Here is a 21,840-nt window from a genome sequence, read left to right on the forward strand (position 1 = left end):
CAACCCTACACATTGTGAAACATAAAGATAATGCAAAATATAAATTATATTAGCTTTATAAGTAAATATGTATTTACATATAAATCCTTTCCCTGTTCATCAGTAACATGTAGTAACTTATAATGCCGTTTTATGTTATACAACCGTTTTCCTAGTAATATTTGTGAACAAATCATACATTTAATATTTTCATCATATTGTAAGCAAAAGAATGCATCCTCCCATCCTACTTGAAACTTTCGTTTTTTATAGAGGTACATGGTTTCGAGAGAGATCTTGCGACGATACGCCATTCGCAAGTCCGAGACAAATACAAATAGAACGGAGTTTGACTCCAGTGAGTAAGAGGGTGGGGGTTGTAGGTAGGAAGCGAGAGAAAAGCACTGCGAGCCACAATGTGCTCGTGAGTCGCATTTTCGCCGCCGCTGAGTTAAAAAGTAAAGGTGATAGTGCATCTCCTTGCATTAGCTCACAGTGAATTGGAAACGCATCTGACAGAAACTGACCTATACGAACTCTGCTGTACGCTTCACTGAGACATGTCATTGGCATTTCATTTAATTTAGATTCAGATCCTCCAGAATAATAGTTCATTCATACAAATTGTCATATTTTTGCACATATACATTGAAAGTTTGTTACATTTTCAGAAGTCTAGTAGCAAAATGCGACAAATGCGACTGTGGCTTGAACCCTGCATTGTACTATATTTTAAGAAATGCAATTTCAGGAAAAATATCGCAATTTTTATTCTGATACTGTACTAATAATATTAAAACAATTCAGAGAGGAGAATTTTCTTTCCCTGGTTGGGAAAGAACACAGGAATGCAGAAGTTGGAAGACAAAAAATCAGAAACGGAGGAGGGGGCGAATTCCCCGGCCTCGAACACTGGACAGTAGTAGTCGTTATAGTATTGCAGCCATAGTAAAAGAGCTGTTTGTCGTGTAATCAATTTGATAAAAGCTGCAGTTGTCATTGAGGTGCGTCTCGGTGTTTATATCTAAGCGATTCGTGTGATTATGCGGCGCAGCACGTGGATGACGCCACTTGACAGTTTGTGCTCCAGCATGACTCGCATGACTAGCACTTGCTATAAAAGCAAGCGAGGCCGTGATTCTGCATCAGTCAAGCTCAGGCAATCTCTCGAACAGCAAGATGAGGCTCGGCGCTACCATTCCCAACTTCTCGGCCAACACCACCAAGGGGCCCATCAAGTTCTACGAGTGGCAGGGCGACTCGTGAGTATTGTGTTTACATAATCTATGGTTTCATGTAAATACATTTAGTAAAGAAAACATGAAAATCAATTTTCTCATTTATGTATGTATATGTATGTACACTGCAAGTGGGCAAGCACCCGATGGCAGTGGTATACACAATATAAACAATACACAATACAATTATACAGGGACATCATTTTATTTTTACTAACATTTTTAATATTAACCTGGCTATACCTTTAGAGAACCGGAAAACCCGTTCGCTACCCCCTTCCACAACTGGAGTTCGATGATACTGGCGTAAAACACAAACACATCACTTTACTAGGTATAGAAGGGAAGAAAAGTACTTCATCCATTTACGTAAACTAGGAAATATCGCGATTTTGAGTTCGATAATTTTCATTAGGATTTTTATTTAATCAAAATGCAGTACTGTATTAAGAATGAGTGTTTTTACTCACGAACTGAGCTATCCATGCGAACGTGTTCATTATACTGTCTACAGCACATTAGCGTACAAAATAGAGAATATTGAACTTCAATTGAAAAATAATCATAAAATGGATATTTAAACACATTTTTTAAGATGGTAGCCATTCATTTCGATAGCCTACAGGCTTCAGTTCTTTTGTGCATATTATCGCACTATAGACTATTGCATCTAATTCCAATTACCAGTTTCGTCCTTCGTACTAGTAACTCATGTTGAAATAATTCTGTACCTACTTTATAAAAGAGTACCTTATGTAATGTAAATTCAATCTTCACTTCTGCCCGACCCGCATAGATAAAATTACTCGGACATGCTATCTACTCTCCGTCCAAGTGGTTATGCCGCAGGATCGTAGAAAGGAGGGAAATCACGTGACAGTTAATTACTTAACGAGGCCCTTTTATTTAAGTTATTTTAAACAGTTGTATAATATTACGTAAACGTCCAATTCCTAACAGAAATTAATGTTTTCAGAAAAGAGCTAAGACAGCCCTGCTTTTACAGAGGGCCGTGCAGAAGCAGGTGGGGGAAATCGGGATGTGACGTAGGCAAACGGACAGTACCTGTGCGAAAATATGATTCAATATTAAAAGTTCTTTCGTCACTGGAAAACGCGAACATATTTCTGGAACGTACTATACTCAGTAACTCAGTGCTGTTTACTATAAGCGGCCTTGATTCTGTCTGGAAAACAGTTGAAACTTCATTAGTAGAAGGGGTGGGAGTGAAGTACATTCAAAAACTCAGGTACAATAAAAATTGAAGTAAAAATAAAATGATGTCCCTGTACATTACACAATACAAATTATATACACAATACAATAAGAATACACAATACAATTTAACACAATAATTACAATTAATAATAAAACATAAAATACCTAATTTTTTTAATACAATCTACATATGTATAGGCCCTACATAAGTTTCAATAGTCTTTCACTTTACTCTCATCTCACTCACTGTAGTGGCTCTATAACGCATTTCACTGACACATTAGGACACATTTCACTGACACTTTATAACACATTTCACTGACACTATAGAACACATTTCATTGACGCTATAAATTATCACTGATCGGAACTATTCACTGCACTGTAAAACCATAACTTCACTGACTCACCTCGCTTCACTGATACAACAGTTCAAATAAGTCAGATAATTACACCCTTATGCATATTTATAAACAGAACTACATTTAAGCTAAACATTTCTAGTCTAAGACCCTCTTACACGCTATTTTTAAGTAATTTACAATTCAAACCAAGGAAGTAACTCGTCAGGATAAATAAATACATGTCACCTTAAAAAATTGAATGTTAAATGTCACCTTAATTTTAATTTGCACTTTATACACAATTTTTTAAGTTATTCTTGAATCTCCTTAAGGAAGGACAGCCCTCAAAGACCGCTGCAGGTAGGTCATTCCAATCATTTATAGTTCTATTTAAAATGAGAATTTACCTACATCCGTTTTCTGTTTCCTACATTTGATTTTAAAATCATGATCGTTCCTACCATAGTACGTTGGCTTTTCTAACCGAGCCGTTATGTCTACCCATGCTATCTGACCTATATGTGCTCTATACAATGATGTTATTCTAGTTTTCCTACGTCTGTTTTCCAAAGTTTCCCATTTAAGTTCTTTTATCGTATCGTTTCCATGTAGAAGTTATTTAAAATTATTAGGCCTAATCTTCTTTGTTATTATAAGTTCATAAGAGTTTAACATAAGATTTGTGTTATGGAGTGTGTAGTAGAGCTCTGCACGGGCGCGGGTCAACCCCGTGGGTCGGGCTCGGGTTCAGATTCACGTATGCTTTTTGGGTTCGGATCGGGCTTCGGCCTAAAGAAACGCGAATCATTTTTTTCCCTCCAACTATATACTGATTAAAAAATTATACAAAGATTCTGATGAATGCACGATTAGATGCCCGTCCGGCACCCATCCAGAACAGTAGACTACCGGTATCGTCGTAAGTTATTGTTTACTTCGACTTTGTATTCGTAACGGCATTTTTGTCGTCTCTACTCTGTCATAGACACAGAGCACTGATTATTTGTTTTACCTTGGAGACTGAGATGATATTATTTTTCATGCTCCGATTGCATTGGAGTGATAATCACTGTTCCTTGGCCTCTGCTTTATCTGCTAGTCTACTGACAGTAGCAAAATAAATAAGTTTAAGTAGGTCATTTTGTTTCAACGCCCACTTTTTTGATTATGTATTTCTCTGTATGTTTCTAAGCTAATCTTGGGTTTCGGGTCGGGCTGTGGTGATAATTATAAGCTAGTACCAGGTTTCGGGTCTGGTTCAGATCGGGGGTCGGACCGTGCCGGACCCAAGAATTTCGGCCCGTGCAGACCTTTAGTGCATAGGTCTATATGTGTGTGGATCTATATAATGCAACACATTGAAAATAATAACTTATCAGTAAGGAGCGGATTCCTATGTTATTAAATATTACTTTTGCGTGTGATAAAACACAATTAACAAAGTTAACAATTCTGAACATGAAGTTTCAAGTTTAAAACCCGAATTTTATTTCACATAAAAAAACATATTTTCACAAAAAAATAATGTAAATGCATATTTTCAGGAAATCTATTATAAACACATAAATCTTGGAGTTTTTTTACTTCAATAATTTTTACAAGAACTTTTAAACATTTTAAAACTAGATCAATTATGCAACTCAGAAGTACGTTATCTTTTTAAGAATTCTTGGTTGCTTCGTGTTTCTAAGCGCTGTGTGGTGTATCCGTGATCCATATTTGTAATAGTATCGCCTCAAGTTCTGAGAACTGCTAGGCAGCATATCAGTGTTATTATTAGAGAATAAATTAACATGGACAAGGAGGAGAGATCTTGCAACACATAATTAGGAATGTTTATTGTTGCTGAAGATGATTTCATTCATCGCTTTGTTTGTGAAACACAACAGGTAAGAACTCGGGTATGAACATTATTTAATTTAAACAATTCTCTCGCCTCTCGCTCATGTCCATCAAGTAAGACAATACGTCTTGTTGTGATTCCCTGTTATCGGCTTCGTCAATCGATATCCTTCAAATACTGAAAGATGGTTGTTTAAAAAACGATTTGGCTTTCCTATTAGCAAATCTAAGCTTTTTGTGTGACACCATAAAAAAACTCGAAACATCCAAAAACCTGTTGTCTGAAGCAGAGAGGTGCGTGCCGTGAAAATTAAACTAGACTCGCTACCAGGTTCAGAAGTACAAATACTAAGGGACAAATTCCAGAATGTGTTTGGGAAAAACAGTGGATATAAAAAAATGTGTAAAGTTGCTCAAGTATTGGAGGGTGTGCCTGTAGGTGAAATTGACGGTGTTTGTGTTTGTGACATTCCTCTCTTTAAATATGCACGTCTGACGTCCTGTGATATGGAAAGATCGTTTTCACAGTATAAGTTGTTGTTCAGAGATAATCGGCATGCATTTGTGATGGAGATTGTTGTTCACTGCAATTCTCGCCAACTACTAGCACTCAAGTGTGGTTGGTGAGTACCTAGTAACTTTTTTTTCCAAGCTAAGTAAGGTATTTTTGTCATATTAAAAAATATTTTTTTATTTTTAGCAAATATTTTCGTACTTTTTAGCACATAAAAAATAAATATATTTAAATTTTTTAGCACATAAAAATACGCTCCCTACTTATCAGATTATTCTTCACAGTGAATTTCTTACAAACATCCGTCATCTGCAAGTCACAATATTTTTACTGCCTGGGTTCTCTGTAGCCTATACTCTAACCCATATCACATGGAATGGAATTTCGGGAGGGGGGCAATACGACCAAGCACTACAACCTTCCAAGATCCATTGCACCAACCCTCAAGTTAGACATTCCCAAACTCACACGTCTGACTACACAAATATTCGCTACGTATCCAAGCAACCCTACTCGTCCCTAGGTCAACCCCATCCTTGCGTCTCCAGCCGGCGTTCGGGAAATGCTATGAAATGACGAAATGTTGTCGGAATTATGTAAATGTATATGGGGAAACGAGAGAATCCCGAGAAAAACCCCAACTGTGACCTTGTCCGCCATAAATGTCACTGTGAATTTTTCAATGAAAAATCCCAGACCCGACCAAGACTTGAACTGCTACCTGCGTGACAGGACGGTCTGACCACTCAGCTACCACAAGAGTTCATGCCACTTGGAACTGTAACATATTTTAACAACCAAGAATGCCATCCGCAAAACCGATAGGGTTCCAATCTATCCTTAATCATAATAGGCCTACCTTACTGCAGTGACACGAAAATCTAAACACCGTATTCGAATAAATTCTGAACGAAGTAATTTCTCAAGAAATATTGTTGCATTGTGATGAGATTAGCTATTGTGAACTACTACAAGACAAGAATTCTTTCAATATTTTTTTTATTTTCCTTGATATATTTTTTTTCACACAGTTACATTATAGTCACCAATTGAAAAGTATGATTCCAAAACTTGCTCACAAGCAAACGTTCTGATGGGGGCAGATAAAAAAAGTTAAATTTTTTTCTTCCACCATGTTAATAATGTCAAAAGAAGTGCTTATACAAATTTTGGCCATTCGACCGCAATTACGAGGCCGTCTAGAAAGTGATTTTCTCTGGAGCCGTTTATAGAAAAAAAAACACAATTGCATGGAAATATTTATTGAAACAGATACAGCAATTGTTGCGCTATATCTCAACATATCCCCCACTGGAATTGAGCCATTTGTCATACCATAGGATCAATTTTTGTGTCGTAGAAGTCAGCCGCCTCAGATAGGAACCAGTGTTTGACTGCGTCTGCACCTCTCTCTGTCGATCCCATGATATGAGAAATGTCTCAATTCCGATGGAAAATATGTTGAAAAATAGCTGAACAATTGTTGTGTCTGTTTCAATAAATTTGTCCAATGAAATTGCGTTTTTTTTCCAGTTAACGGCCCCTGGCGAACTTATTTTTTTACGGCCCTCGTAATTGCGGTCGAGTGGCCAAAATTTGTATAATCACTTCTTTTGACATTATTAACATGGTGGAAGAAAAAAATTTAACTTTTTATCTGCCCCCATCAGAACATTTGCTTGTCAGTCCATTTGGCCATTTTTATGATTTATACAATGTGATTATGTTTAAGCTTGTTTTTTTTTTTCTTCAGAATAACGCCAATCCTTGTCTAAAAGTTTGTGTTATTGTGCACGTCACTTGAAAGCTCGCTTAGTCCGTGGATCAATGGATAAAAAAACAGCCCAGTTCTTTCATAAAAAAAGGACTTAACGTGTTGTGAATTTTGAACAGCTTCTTATGGTTTAAAAAATGACGGAGTATTACTTCGTCAAGAAAATTATCAAAAAACAAAGTTGATGCATTATTGTATTTCTGTTTTATATTCGGGCAGAAATGTCTAATTATATGATACTTTCTATCCAGGTGGTGCGTGATATTTTCGCACCCAGCAGACTTCACTCCTGTGTGTACCACGGAGCTGGGCCGCATCGCCGTGCACGACCATGAATTCAAGAAGCGAGGAGTCAAGGTCCTGGCACATTCCTGCGACAAGCTGAAGTCCCACAGCGACTGGGTCGCGGTGAGTGCGTTGTTACATAACCACACATGTAAACAAAGTCTAAGCCACCACAAGTGAGTGTGTCAGAAGTAACGCAAGCAAGTAAAACAGCGAAAACAAATTAATTATGTATCAAATGTCTCAGGTTTGGTTTACATTTGTGAGATATTGTATATAGTTTGATTTATTGAGTAATATTATACATACAGATTTTATATTATCATAATTTTCTCTAAAATCCAATGCATGGGTCTTCTGACCGTACGTGCTTTGTACCCGAAACAAGTCCTCCTTTGTAGGTCCCCCCCTCCCCACCTATGATTATATCCAACTACTCTCTAGAAGAACGCACATATTAATATGGAAATGGCACAATAAAACACATTATATAATATATCCTAACCTAAAAGTATACAGTTGGGTAGATACTATTATCCCTTCCTCAGTTCGCGTCACAAACTTAACAGCTGAAGTTCTAATCTTTCTCGCCTTCAAGAGGAACAATCCAGTCTTTTGTTCCCGTTCTCTATTCCCCATGAAGTCAAGAAATGCAAGCGAACTCCTATTGTGACTTAGCATCGAGGGTGGTAGATATTTTCTCCGTACATGTTCCAATTCGACACACTGTAATAAAATATGCTTATAGGAGTCTTTTTCTTTGCAAAGTGGACAAAGACGCTCCCCTTCTTCTTTGACAATTTTATTACTAATACATTATTAACAGAACATTGTGGTTGTGGAATATAACACTGCATCATTTCAATTATGTTTGAGTTCCTCAGTTTCGTTGAAAGAACGGGAAAATGAGCAATTATTTCTCGATCATTTAAAAATCAATAATTTTCGGATTCTTACTCCTGTGTTTGAATAATAAATCACAATTTATTATTATTTTAATAAACTTTATTTGTTCAGGTTTCTCCAAGTGGAGGCTGCATAAAAGACAAAGCTTAGGGTAAAATTATTTAAAAAAAGAAAGGTAAAAAAATATAATGGAAAAGATAAAACAATGGTGAAAGAAAAAATAATAGACCTACAATTATAAATAGCCGAAAGCAATTAAACAAATCATTATTGATACCAGGTTAAGAGGTTAAGAATAGAGTAGTCTTACTAACGCAATACAGGCAACCAATTAAGATTGTAACCGGCAACTCTATATTTATGAAGTAGAGGGGAACTTCGGTCTGAAATAGTATGAAGAGAAGGATAATTTGACAATTGATCTCGGAAAAGACACGAAATATGTTTGAAGTATGAGTGGAATAAGACCAAATTGTTTTTCAATAATGAGAGTAAATGGTTCCAGGACATCAAGTCGTACTGCCTGGACATCAAAGGGGATTTTCCTTACCCCATCATCGCGGACGAGACCCGGGAGCTGGCAGTGAGGCTGGACATGATTGACGAGGATAACAAGGACAACGAGGAGGAAGCCATGACGGTGCGCGCCCTGTACGTCATCAGCCCCGACCACAAGCTCAGACTGTCCATGCTGTACCCGGCCTCCACGGGCAGGAACGTCGAGTGAGTATATCCAACCTGACATTTCAACGTGTATTTAAGGGGCATTATTATAAATCCTTTAGCATGTCTTCATTTGAAAAAAAGCCAAAGTTGGAAGCCCATATTGTAGATTCGCAGGATATCGCACAATCTCTTCCTAATTTGGAGGGTTCCAAGTAGTTAAGGCCCATTAACAATGAAAATTAAACATAACGTAAACGTTACGGTAAAATCACATCATTCATGATGGGGACATAAACATAACAGCAAAGATACTTGGTAACCATGGAAACATAACAACGACGCCATTTCCTCATATTCTGTCGTATACTTCAGCGCTCCACAATTGTGTACTGTTTGCAAATCACATAAGCATAAGCACGAAAGTTTGGAGTTCGCAAACTTTCATGTTAACGTCTAACGGCAATATTAATGTCAGTGTTTATGTGAATCATTGTGAATGATCCATTTGATAACCTGGTCGCAAACTTCTGTGTTTATGTTACGGTTATGTTTAATTTTCATTGTGAATGGGCGAACTCCAAACTTTCGTGCTTGTGCTTACGTGATTTTCAAACAGTACAAAATCGTGGAGCGCTGAAGTATACGACAGAATATGAGGAAATGGCGTCGTTGTTATGTTTCCATGGTTGCCAAGTATCTTTGCGGTTATGTTTATGTCCCATCATGAATGATGTGATTTTATCGTAACGTTTACATTCTTAAGTTAACGCTTACGTTATGTTTAATTTTCATTGTGAATGGGCGAACTCCAAACTTTCGTGCTTATGCTTACGTGATTTTCAAACAGTACAAAATCGTGGAGCGCTGAACTATACGACAGAATATGAGGAAATGGCGTCGTTGTTATGTTTCCATGGTTCCCAAGTATCTTTGCGGTTATGTTTATGTTCCCATCATGAATGATGTGATTTTACCGTAACGTTTACATTCTTAAGTTAACGCTTACGTTATGTTTAATTTTCATTGTGAATGAGCGAACACCAAACTTTCAATGCTTATGTTTACGTGATTTGCAAACAGTACAAAATCGTGGAGCGCTGAAGTATACGACAGAATATGGAGAAAAAGCGTCGTTGTTATGTTTCCATGGTTACAAAGTATCTTTGCGGTTATGTTTATGTCCCCATCATAAATGATGTGATTTTACCGTAACGTTTACATTCTTAAGTTAACGCTTACATTATGTTTAACTTTCATTGTGAATGGGCCTTTACTGTCGATTAATTCCTCGTTCAAATTCCCTGTTCTACGGAGAGCGTGTGAAGGTTTAGTGATCTCTCATGTTCGAATCAGAAAATTAGAAGTAAGATACATCGTACCATTCATTGTGGCGAGGATTTCGAAAGATTCGAAATACATGCGTTGAGAGCTTGCAGATAGTTGCGTAGATATCCAGAGCGGTACAACACTAAGCGAACTTGTTTATTTGGGCACTGCTCATACATATGTATTTCAAATTAAACATTTCACCGTCATTGCTCTAACTTGAATTCGACTTGAGCGTCATCGCAGCCTGGAGGTTAGTTACTCCGTTGGAAATTCGTTGTAGGGCTTTGAATGTGAAGATTTCCTGAGAAAGTAACATAGTGCAAAACTCTCTTTGATTTATGCTTAAGTGATAAGCTTCGAGACTTATAAGTTTACTGTGCATGTACTATAGGTTGTTGACTCGCTGCTAATTATTGCCGTCAGTTTTGTTCTAACATGAAAAATGTCTTCACGAAGGTAGCAGCGATGCAGCGTGGTGGTACAGCGAAATGTTGCTCACCAGATAGTATGGAATTTAAAAAATGTGTTATTTATCCCATTACAGTGAAATTCTTCGCGTGATCGACTCCCTGCAGCTCACAGACAGGCTGAAGGTTGTGGCTACTCCAGCCAACTGGACAGTGAGTATCTTTAACCTTTGCTATGTATTCCGAATAATATTCATGAGTTGAACTTGTGTCTTAATGAGCTTTCTGTCCGCAGCCCGGCACGAAGGTGATGATCCTGCCTTATGTGAAGGACGAGGAACTGCCCAAACTGTTCCCCAAGGGCGTGGAGAAAGTCGGCATGCCTTCCGGGATGTCGTACGTGAGGACCACGACGGATTATTGATTGTTTACACCTTTTGCTTCTTTATATGTTTTAATATACATTGTGTTAAATAAAACTTTGAATAATGCTAAGAATATAAAATGGAATTATGGTACAATTATTATATCTTGAATTTAATATTAATCCTGACTTAGCTAATGGCTATCCACGCGTAATTTACAATTAATTAATTCATTCATACATAGTGTTCTGCCCGAGGGCAGGTCTTTCATTGCAAACACAGCATTTTCCAGTCATTTCTCTTTTCTGCCTTTCTCTTAATCTCCACATAAATGTTCCATATACGAGTATCTTAATGTCGTCTATCATCTCATATCTTCATCTCCCCGGACTTTTCTCCCGTTCACTATTTATTCCAGTGCATCCTTCATCAGACAGTTTCTTCTCAACCAGTGATCCAGCCAATTCCTTTTTCCCTTCCTGATCAGTTTCAGCATTATTCTTTCTTCAAATTATCAATTAATAATCATAAATAACATAAACCATAGAAACATTTTATGCTTGACGCAAATGATTGTAGAAACCTGTTACTGTAGTTGTAATTGCAAATTTTTAAGACGTGGTTGTAATTAGTATACAGGGTGGAAGTGAAATAATCCTGAAAATTGAAAGGAACGATACGGTTCACTTAAATTAATAGAAGACCTGTATTAAATTGTGATTAAATGCACGGTTAATTAGAAAATTAAGTTAGAAGTTTCAGCAGTCTGGCAACATCGTCGCTAACAACTCCTCTCTCTTATCTTAATACAGATGTAAGAGGTTAACGAACTCAGATCCGTCTCCGTTGCAGTCTGGTTGCATGTTCAGTGGCTTGAAAATAGTGGTTTTTAAATGAAATTTACACGAAAACAGTCCACGCCATTGAAATACACCTAACTTACTGGCTTTTAAGGAACCCGGAGGTTCATTGCCGTCCTCACATAAGCCCGCCATTGGTCCCTATCCCGAGCAAGATTAATCCATTCTCTATCATCATATCTCACCTCCCTAAAAATCTATTTTAATAGTATCTTCCCATCTACGTCTAGGCCTCCCTAAAGGTCTTTTTCCCTCCGGCCTCCCAACTAAAACTCTATATGCATTTGTGGATTCGCCCATACGTGCTACATGCCCTGCCCATCTCAAACGTCTGGATTTAATGTTCGTAATTATGTCAGGTGAAGAATACAATGCGTGCAGTTCTGTGTTGTGTAACTTTCTTCATTCTCCTGTAGCCCCAAATATTTTCCTAAGCATCTTTTTCTCAAACTCCCTTAACCATGTTCCTCTCTCAAAGTGAGAGTCCAAGTTTCACAACCATACAGAACAACTGGTAATATAACTGTTTTATAAATTCTAACTTTCAGATTTTTTGACAGCAGACTGGATGATAAAAGCTTCTCAACCGTATAATAACAGGCATTTCCAATATTTATTCTGTGTTTAATTTCCTCCCGAGTATCATTTATATTTGTTACTGTTGCTCCAAGATATTTGAACTTCTCCACCTCTTCAAAAGATAAATTTCCAATTTTTATATTTTCATTTCGTACAATATTCTCGTCACGAGACATAATCATATACTTTGTCTTTTCGGGATTCACTTCCAAACCTATCTCTTTACTTGCTTCTAGTAAAATTTCCATGTTTTCCCTAATCGTTTGTGGATTTTCTCCTAACATATTCAAGTCATCCGCATAGACAAGCAGCTGATGTAACCCGTTCAATTCCAAACCCTCTCTGTTATCCTGGACTTTCTTAATGGCATACTCTAGAGCAAAGTTAAAAAGTAAAGGTGATAGTGCATCTCCTTGCTTTAGCCCACAGTGAATTGGAAATGCATCTGACAGACAATATGGTATTACACTTCTTTGTCACGTACAACGTGAGCTATTCGCTCTGAAAATCTGCAGGGTTATTTACACTTGCACTCTGTATACGAAACCGTTCATGAGTTACATACAACATTTTACTAAATAATTTTCAGAAAAGGGAAAGAAATTGATAAGAAGATTACGAATATAACACATACTTCTGACTACATACACTGGCCAGCAGGAAAAGCAGATCACTAATTTATTGTACAGTACGATTATTTAGCCCTGACAGTCACCGGAAATGTGCGCCTGGGTCAGGCGAGTCCATTTAGTTACGCCGAGGGGTGTTTGGGTTAGTCACTCGTTTGTCTTCGGAGTGATCGGATGTCATGCGTGCGGTAGAGCAGTATGTTTCTAGTACAATTAAGCTGTACTGCATTCCTTTACCGACCGCTCGCCCTTATCTCTACTCCGGAGCTCTCCCCACTACTCCAATTACTTCCTCTCGCATCGCTGAGCTGTCAGGACTCTATAATCGGTCTGTACGTAGGCCTACCTTAAAATTATTTTTTCTAAATGCATTACCTTACTATGAAACAAAGTTAACGTGTGCTGTTTGTGCTATATTCGCAATAAAAATTCTTATTTGTTTCAGTTTTCTTGATTATTTTAATATTTATTTATGCAACAAGTATATAGGCCTAATCTTGATGATTGTGGCATGAGTGAATTTTCACGAGTGTCATAATAAGAATATCCATGAGTTGGATACAACACTTTATGGCATCTTAGCATTATAAGTTGTAGGAAAGAATTTATGAAAGAAATTCAATTCGGGATCCCATGGCTGACAATTGTGTTCATCGTATCGATTAGTTGCGCCTGACCTTGGCATTGAGAAAAGAGTAATGGATGACCTTGCAGGTTATGTCACAAATGTTCCTTCATTTTGTTAATATAGTTTCTCTGAACTACACAACTGTTTTATGTGATATTACAAAAGTGATACAAAATTGTTAAAGATTGGAAATAAATGATATGTTACCTTCTGTCCTGCATTTCATTTCTTGTTACACGGCGCGTACAAGATATTCAGACGAGTTGCATGCATCGCGATCCAAGCTTTACGGTATTACGTCATATAGCGAATACGTCATTGTTTTTATAGACACGCCTGCCATAATAAGGCGATTATGAACGACATTCGATGTAGTAACAGCCTATTTATAATGCTAGAATGTCATAAAATCATTTATATAATTTTTCAAATTTCAATGCATGCATTAAGAGCACTTATCACATGATTATGCCGCTGAAAGTTTTATCCTGTCAGCGGGTACTTAATCACACATTAATAATGGGCGTTAACACTCCTGATAACATCTGATTGAGGTTCTGGCTGATATGTATTATATCTATTATCATGCGGTACATTTGACTTGACGATAGTGTTATAGGAAGAACAATTGTTTGTATACTTCTGAAGTATGATTAGTGTCATATGTTACTAGTCAGCGATGTATGAAATGGAGGAGGAGAGGAATTGGCCTTCATTATCTCCTGGCTTAGTTGCCTCATGAATGATGCCTTATTGGTGTCATGAGGTTCAAACTGGGCTTCGGACAGTTGACTAAATTAAAACAACTACTCCTGACGACCATATCTATGCGCTTCGACATGCTGGCCCCGAGATCGTGGATCTCTGCGTCTGTGGCTCAGCACTAGCGGTCGTGGTGAAATTTGTAGTGGAGAAGCAGACATTGCAAAGGGGTTTTCTTAGGATACTCCCGTTTCTCCTCTATCATTCCACCAACACACTCGTCTTTCCTCTAATTCCATCTATCATCTGCAATAATAAAAATAGGCTGGGGTGAAGTCTTTAGCCTACGGGTTTGGGATGATACAAAAAGGACTTGGGGCTCCGGCTCCTGGGACTTACTGGACTGCTAGTTTGGGGATGGGATCTGGCTACATCAGGGGCTGAAGTAGGATGATCCACTTTTCAACATCAGGTTCACCCAGGACTTGGACAGTCATCGCATATATAGGTAGCACAAGCATGTGTAAGGACCCGTTCCAGGGCCAGCCCTGGGAAGAGCCACGCCAAGCTAAGGTCATGGATCGTCTCATGTGTAATGCCCTTCCACTCTCTTCAAGTTGCAGCGCCGAATATTTTGGTCGAATATACAGGTTATTTGTAATGAAACGCACAGGAGATCCCAATCGGAGTAAGCGACACAGAATTGCAGTATGTCTCTGAATATGTGTATTTGGGTCAAATAATTACCTTCTTACAAAGAAACCACAAAGAGATCAATACAGTAGAAGAATTTCATCGGCATGGAAGGCGTTCTGGAGCCTGAAGTTCATATGGACGGACAAGACAACCAACCGCAATCTCAAGTTCGAGGCACTAGAGACATGTATAATCCCAGTTTTGCTATACGGCTGCCAAACTTGGACATTGACGGAGAGACAACGCTCAAGTATACAAACATGCCAGAGGAAGATGCAAAGAAAAATACTGGGCACCACGCTACGAGACAGAATGACGAACGAAACACTACAAAGACTGACGAACACTACTGACGCAGCAGAACGAGCCACGGCAACGAAGTGGACCTGGGGGGGACATGTGGCGAGACCACATCAGACAAGATGTGGGACCCCTACGTCGGAAAGAGAGGACAGGGAAGACCACGGCTCAGATGGTCTGACATGTTTACCAAAGAGGCGGGGAAACAGTGGTCGAGGACAGCAAAGAACAGAGTTTTGTGGAAAGAACTAGGGAAGGTCATTGTAAATAGATAACGTAATCAGTGTTAAGATATTGTAAATAGTAAAGTCATTATTACTGAAAGTGTAAGATAAGTTTTGTAAATAGTAAAGTCAGTGTTGAGAAAGTGTCAGGTAAATAGTGTAAATAGCAATCAATGTTTGTCAAAGCGCTAGCGTTAGTATTATATGGAGAGTGCAAAAAAAAATGAACAAAGAACAGAGTGCTGAGACTAGTTAAAGTTGAACAGGGTTATTAACCATGTCACAAAAGTAGTATACACGACAAGCTCGCCTGGATTGGCTACCAAGCGAGTATACTTGAGCGATCCCTGTCGAGGGGGTTCTAACCCCATCACAGGAGGCCTGTGCCCAACATGGGACATAATGGCTAACATTCATTCATTCATACAGGTGTTTGATGGGATAAGATTGAGATGCGTGTTGGCCAGTTCTGGTTTTGGGAAAGCCATTGATTTAATTCCCAATATGCTCAGTCAATGTAAGAGAGCAGTGTATTATGATAATAAATGATTGAAAGAATTTTAGTTTTGTTCTTTTAAGTGAGCAGAAATTTGATCGAAGTAACAGTAACTTTTCGATCTGCAAAGGAATTTTACAATGTTACATTTCTTCGTAACAAATTTCTGCACATTTAAAGAACAAAACTAAAATTTTTTCAGTCATTCATTATCATAAAACAATGAACATATATTGGAAATTAAATCAATGACTTTCCCAAAACACGTTATAAAACGTTTCATTATAAAACAATTTTTATCTCGAAAGGATAACTCCCTGAAATTAATTATATTACTTACGATTCACCGTGTATATCGTCGTTGTTCCTGCAGTAACTTCTGTGTGCAAAATATACAATTTTTCAGTAGGAGGAAAAAACACATTTATTCATCCTATGGCAGCAGTACATAGGAGACTGTGAATTCCTACATTTTCGAAACGAAGAAATATAATTACATATAGGAGATTTTATTATTTGCTATACCACTATTTAAGTTATTTAATAGAGCAAAGATCTTAAAATCGATAAATATGTCACACAGGAGTTATTGCAGAAACAACGACGATATGTTAATAATATAGCAACGCTAGAAAAACACTATGAACTTATGCACCAATCTAATCTACACGGCGTTCTGACATCATAATAATTGACCGAGATAAAAAAAAAACTGGTCTCATTCTTGACCCAACTGTAAGGTTCGAAATTAATGAAGATCAACCAAAGCAGGTACATGAAGAGAAACGCGCTATTTACCTTGCATGCTGTGATGATCTCAGTCATAAATATAATATTCAAGATTGGAATGTAATTGGACTTATGTTTGGTGCGCGAGGAAAAATTCCCAAATTTACATTGGAGATCCTCAGAAAATTAAAGGTTCCTGATAAGACTCTTCAGACAGTTGCATCAACCATTTTAACATCTTCATTGAACATAATCAATCACCATCTGTGTACATATTTATTCAATGTGTATTATTTATTTTCAATAAATTTTTATCGTTTTGATAGCTACCACATCTTGTCGCAGAATATTATTATTTTTTTAAATTGCATTATATATTTTTTTTAACATTAATTTACATTTTCTTTTTTGTTCATTTGAATTGATTAGGATGCCGATATTTTAAATCCAAGATTTGGACGGCTATCATTTCGATATACTACTATTAGTGTTGTATTATTACAGTTTATTTTCTCAATATTTTTTATTTATTTTGCGAATTCCTATGCGAAGCCATTAGCCGCAACTGATAATCTTAACTCATAAATTGACACGGTGTGTAATTTCGGAATTGAGTTTTAAGTGATTCTGTTATTACTCCTCCAGAATTTAATTTTTTTATTATTTTATATTTGAATGTCATATATTTCAAATTAATGAATAGAAGAGCAATATATGTCAAGCTTGTTTTCTCCTTGAATTTGCCAATTCAGATAACATTTGACTCACTTTAATCTACTGTCCGTCTGTCACAACTTGTTTATCGCAGTGAAGATTATGGCTGTGCTGTTTTCAGAACCGGACAATGATTATATTATTTTGTGATAACGCTGAAAATGTACTGATAAATTGAAATGTTCTTGTCGAGAGGACAATTCTCTTTGTGAAGCACGGAACATTAGGACACATGTTTATTTACGCACCTACCATATAATTTTAATGTTTCCTTTTTAATCTGTTATTTAACATGGTTGTTTCAACTGTGCAGCTGTGTACCTTTATGTAATTGATGACAGGAAAATAATATTTCGGAATAGCCCGAGAATTACACAGGTTTACTTGATCTTTGTCTTATATTTGTTTGAAAAACTCGGAAAAAATCCCAACAGGGAACCATCGCAAGCAAGTTTCGAACCCACGCCCGAACGCAACTTCTAATGTGTATAATGTATGGAGATTTGAAAAATTCCAGTAAACGATCAAATGTAAATACTGTGAACAGATTCCCAAAATTCCAGTAAAAGGTACAATGCAAATATTATAAAAAGATTTGCAATACAAGGTCAAATGAAAGCCAAGTACTACGGCTCGGAATTCGGAAAATACTGTATTCGTATAAACTAGCATTCAGGAAACGTTCCTTTCCGAAATTTGGCTTTCAGAATTACAGTGCAACTCCACAAATAGACGCTCATTATCGTCTTCACGATACAAGGTAAGTCAACGCATCCTGTCCCGCGCTGCACAGGGCTGACCAGTTGAACCAGTGCAGTAGTGTGCAGATACTCGTACGCGTTGGCGGCAAGGCAGGGAACAGAAAATGTGTACTTATGTTGAAGCAGAAGTTACAAATACTGGAACGGTTTAAAAAAGGTGAATCAATCAGAGCCATCGCTAAAAAATTTGACATTTCGATCAGAACAGTGCATGGCATAAAACAAAATACATCTAAATACGAGGCATTCTGTAGTGATTATAAGAAGCGTTGTTATTATCAGTTGATTTTAGGATGAAAACACAGCTTATTTTGTGTAATTTCCTAAATTTAATCAATGGGGATGATTTATGTTCTCTCTTGAAAGGTATACACTATTTTAAAATAACTTAATACACAAACACAATTATCACATGAAATGCTCAGTAAGTTTTTTTAGCTTTATTTTCTTCAGCTCTAACCAATAATAACAATAATCCAGGTTGCCAGGCGACGATAGAAAAGATGCGAAAACAAAATATGAATGAGGTGTATGAACAATTAAATGCTCTTTCATATTTAAGTACTGTATAAAAATATAGGCGTGCCATTTGAAATTTCAAAGTGGGGGTGGGAGGTGAAATCTAAAATAAATTAAGCCTGGTTTAAGACTTCCCCTCAATATCTAAATTTACGCGTTTTTTTTGTTGTTTAAATTGAATTCAATTTAAATAACTAGTTATTTAGAGTGGGATGTTTTGAAATAAAGCCCTGTATGTAGGTACATTTAGAGAGTTTTTCCTCCAGAAGTTTGTTTTATGTTTCAGATGTATCACGTATATTGTACTTAATCACGAAGTTGTTTTGTTATATATTTTGCATATACTACAATATATTATTTAAAATTATGTACGTTAATTGTTTATGTTTCGGTACGCATGATATAAAAAAAACATTGTACAGCCCTTATGTTTACCAATGTCCGCAGTACTCCGTAGAAAGACAGATTTCGTACCTCGTCTCGCACACGGACCATTGCTGTGCCTATTTGTGGAGTTCCACTGTACATCCATTTGAAATATGCATTTCGGAAATTCGAATTCCATATTAATGCCGGTTGGAAGTGTGTCAAACAACGGAATGAAATAAGCTATGAATAATAATTAAAACAATGTAACTTACTACCCATTTATGTTCATAACTATTTTCTTTGGTAAAAATTTGACGAAAGCTGAATATGTATATGCTCTTATACCAAAATTAATGGCAAATGCTGTTTTAGAGATCTTCAATGCATGAACACTTAGAAGTATGTTGGGTCTAAACGACCCAGTGGGCAAATCAGGCTGTAGTGAGTCTCTCTCCCCGGTCCGTTTCGTGTGTTTACATCTGTTTATTCGTGTGTCTCTAAGAATAGTACTCAGGTACAAAATATGCTGTCACGTAGATTTAATTACAAGCTCAGTATTTATTTGAAATCACATTATGGGTAACAGAATATTATTCTCACAAAAAATGAAACGCCTCTCGATTTTAGATTACTTTCTTTTTCATAATATGTGAGGCGGAAAGCGAAAAGGAATCTCTTGTCGAAATTCAGCATTGAATTCTGAAAAATGTATTGAGATGTTTATTTTTCTGACAAGAAGTCTCTGTTCGCTTTCTGCCTCACATATATCTTTCATCCAAAAAGTAAAAACCAATGCGCTCATTATTTTTCGCCTACTTCCATATTTTTGAATATTTAAATTGCAATTTTTTAAATAAATTTATTTTATCAAAGTGAAAATGGGTTTGGAAGTGAATAATATGACAAGTTATTGAAAGGATTGAAATTTCATTATTCACAATAGAAAATAGAGAATTTAATTTAGAAACCCATATAGCTTTTATTGATTTTGTGAAAGCTTTTGATAAAGTCCGAACAGACCTTTTATTCGACATATTACAAGATAAAAATATTCCAAATTTGCTATTACAAAATATAATAGAAATCTACACAGACAGCAAAATAAGTGTAAAAATAAATAACTGTATATCCGAAAGAAAATTAGTTAATAATGGAGTTCGACAAGGTTGTCCACTATCACCAACTTTATTTAATATTTATATAAATGAAATTATTTTAAAATGGAACCAAATCTACACATCAGGAATCAAAATAACCAGTGCTCTAACATTAAATACCTTACACTATGCCGATGATCAGGTCATAATTTCCAATTCAGAGGATAATTTACAAAGAGGATTATATACATTAAATAAAATATTAAAAGATTTTGGGATGGAAATTTCAGCACAAAAATCAAAAGTAATGGCATTTTTAGGACAAGACCCAGTCAGAAGTAAGATAATACACAATAACCAATGCCTCGAACAAGTACAAAATTTCAATTATCTGGGTTATTAAATATCTTATCAAAATGAAAAAGATGTGAACAAGAAAATTACCAAATTTACACAAATTCTAGGAATAATAAACAATACATTAAAAGCTAAATTAGTACAAAAATCTACAAGAATAAAAATATATAATACACTAGCATTACCCTCCCTTTTATACGGAAGCGAGATTTGGACATTAAAGAAAAAAGACATGAACAGAATCAAAGCAACGGAAATGAAATTTTTCGGGAGGACATCAGGATATACTCTTTTATACCGAAAAAGGAATGAAGAAATTTTGGAACAATTAGAAGTAGAGTCAGTAGAAGAAAGAATCAGCAGATACAAATTCAATTGGCTAGATCATGTAAGAAGAATGAAAAATTCAAGAATCCCAAAAATTATGATGCAGTATAAACCTAGAGGACATCGTCGACCAGGAAGACCTTTTAGAAGACTGCTAGATGGGGCCGAAACAAGTCTACAGAGGCCTAATTCGTGAAGGATGATGATGATGATGATGATGATGACGATAATAGAAAATAAGTTCCTGTGGTATCAGTGGATGTGGAACGTTCCTTAAAATGGTTTTAATTAACAAGAGGCTTAGATCCCACTCATTTAAAAATGATTCTTGTAATTCAATGCCATGCGAATTATAGCAGACAGGACGAATAGGAATGAAAGCCAAAAAGAGATGTTCATTATCTCATTGTCGTGTTAATATTTGAAGTTCAGTGATTCAAAGCTATGGTACCGCTATGGCGATCAATTCCGCTCGACTAGCTTTACGTGTAAAAAAAATGTTGAACATTTCCCAAAAAAATACTGCTATAAGCTGTACCTTTCCCCTTAAGAATATTCGAATATAATCCTGCTTTTATTAATTATTTTAAACAATTATTTGCATTAAAATAAATGTCGCGTTATTTATTTTATACCAGAAGTGCCTATTTTGTTAGCATAAGTGAATTTTTGGCGACTAAAATACACAGTTTTAGTGCCTAAACATCCGAAGGCTAGTAATAGTAAACTACAAATTACCGTTTTCATTGTTACAAATAGGCTGCTATGGATTACTATAATACTACTAATACTAATTCCATTACTAGTGAGTAAGCACTGTAGTAGTTGTAATACTGTATTAGCGGCGGCAATAAAGCTGTCTGTCATGCAATGATAAAAGCTGCAGTTGTCATTGAGAGGCGTCTCAGTGTTTACATCTCGGCGATTCATGTGAATACGCAGCGTAGCACGTGGATGACGCCACTCGACAGTCTCCGCGCGCGCAA

The 21,840-nt window shown here is 36.6% G+C and overlaps 1 protein-coding gene across 1 annotated transcript; it reads left to right on the plus strand.

Annotated features, from left to right (window-relative positions):
• Positions 1–1,086: 1,086 nt before the first annotated feature.
• Positions 1,087–11,029, plus strand: LOC138711026 (peroxiredoxin-6-like). The gene is made up of 5 exons (XM_069842314.1): positions 1,087–1,241; positions 7,161–7,317; positions 8,606–8,823; positions 10,640–10,715; positions 10,798–11,029. The coding sequence occupies exons 1-5, from the start codon at positions 1,159–1,161 to the stop codon at positions 10,924–10,926; spliced, it is 663 nt and encodes a 220-aa protein (XP_069698415.1). The 5' UTR covers positions 1,087–1,158; the 3' UTR covers positions 10,927–11,029.
• Positions 11,030–21,840: the final 10,811 nt, after the last annotated feature.

This window comes from Periplaneta americana, chromosome 12 (assembly GCF_040183065.1).
Source record: "Periplaneta americana isolate PAMFEO1 chromosome 12, P.americana_PAMFEO1_priV1, whole genome shotgun sequence".
In the NCBI taxonomy this organism is placed as follows: domain Eukaryota; kingdom Metazoa; phylum Arthropoda; class Insecta; order Blattodea; family Blattidae; genus Periplaneta; species Periplaneta americana.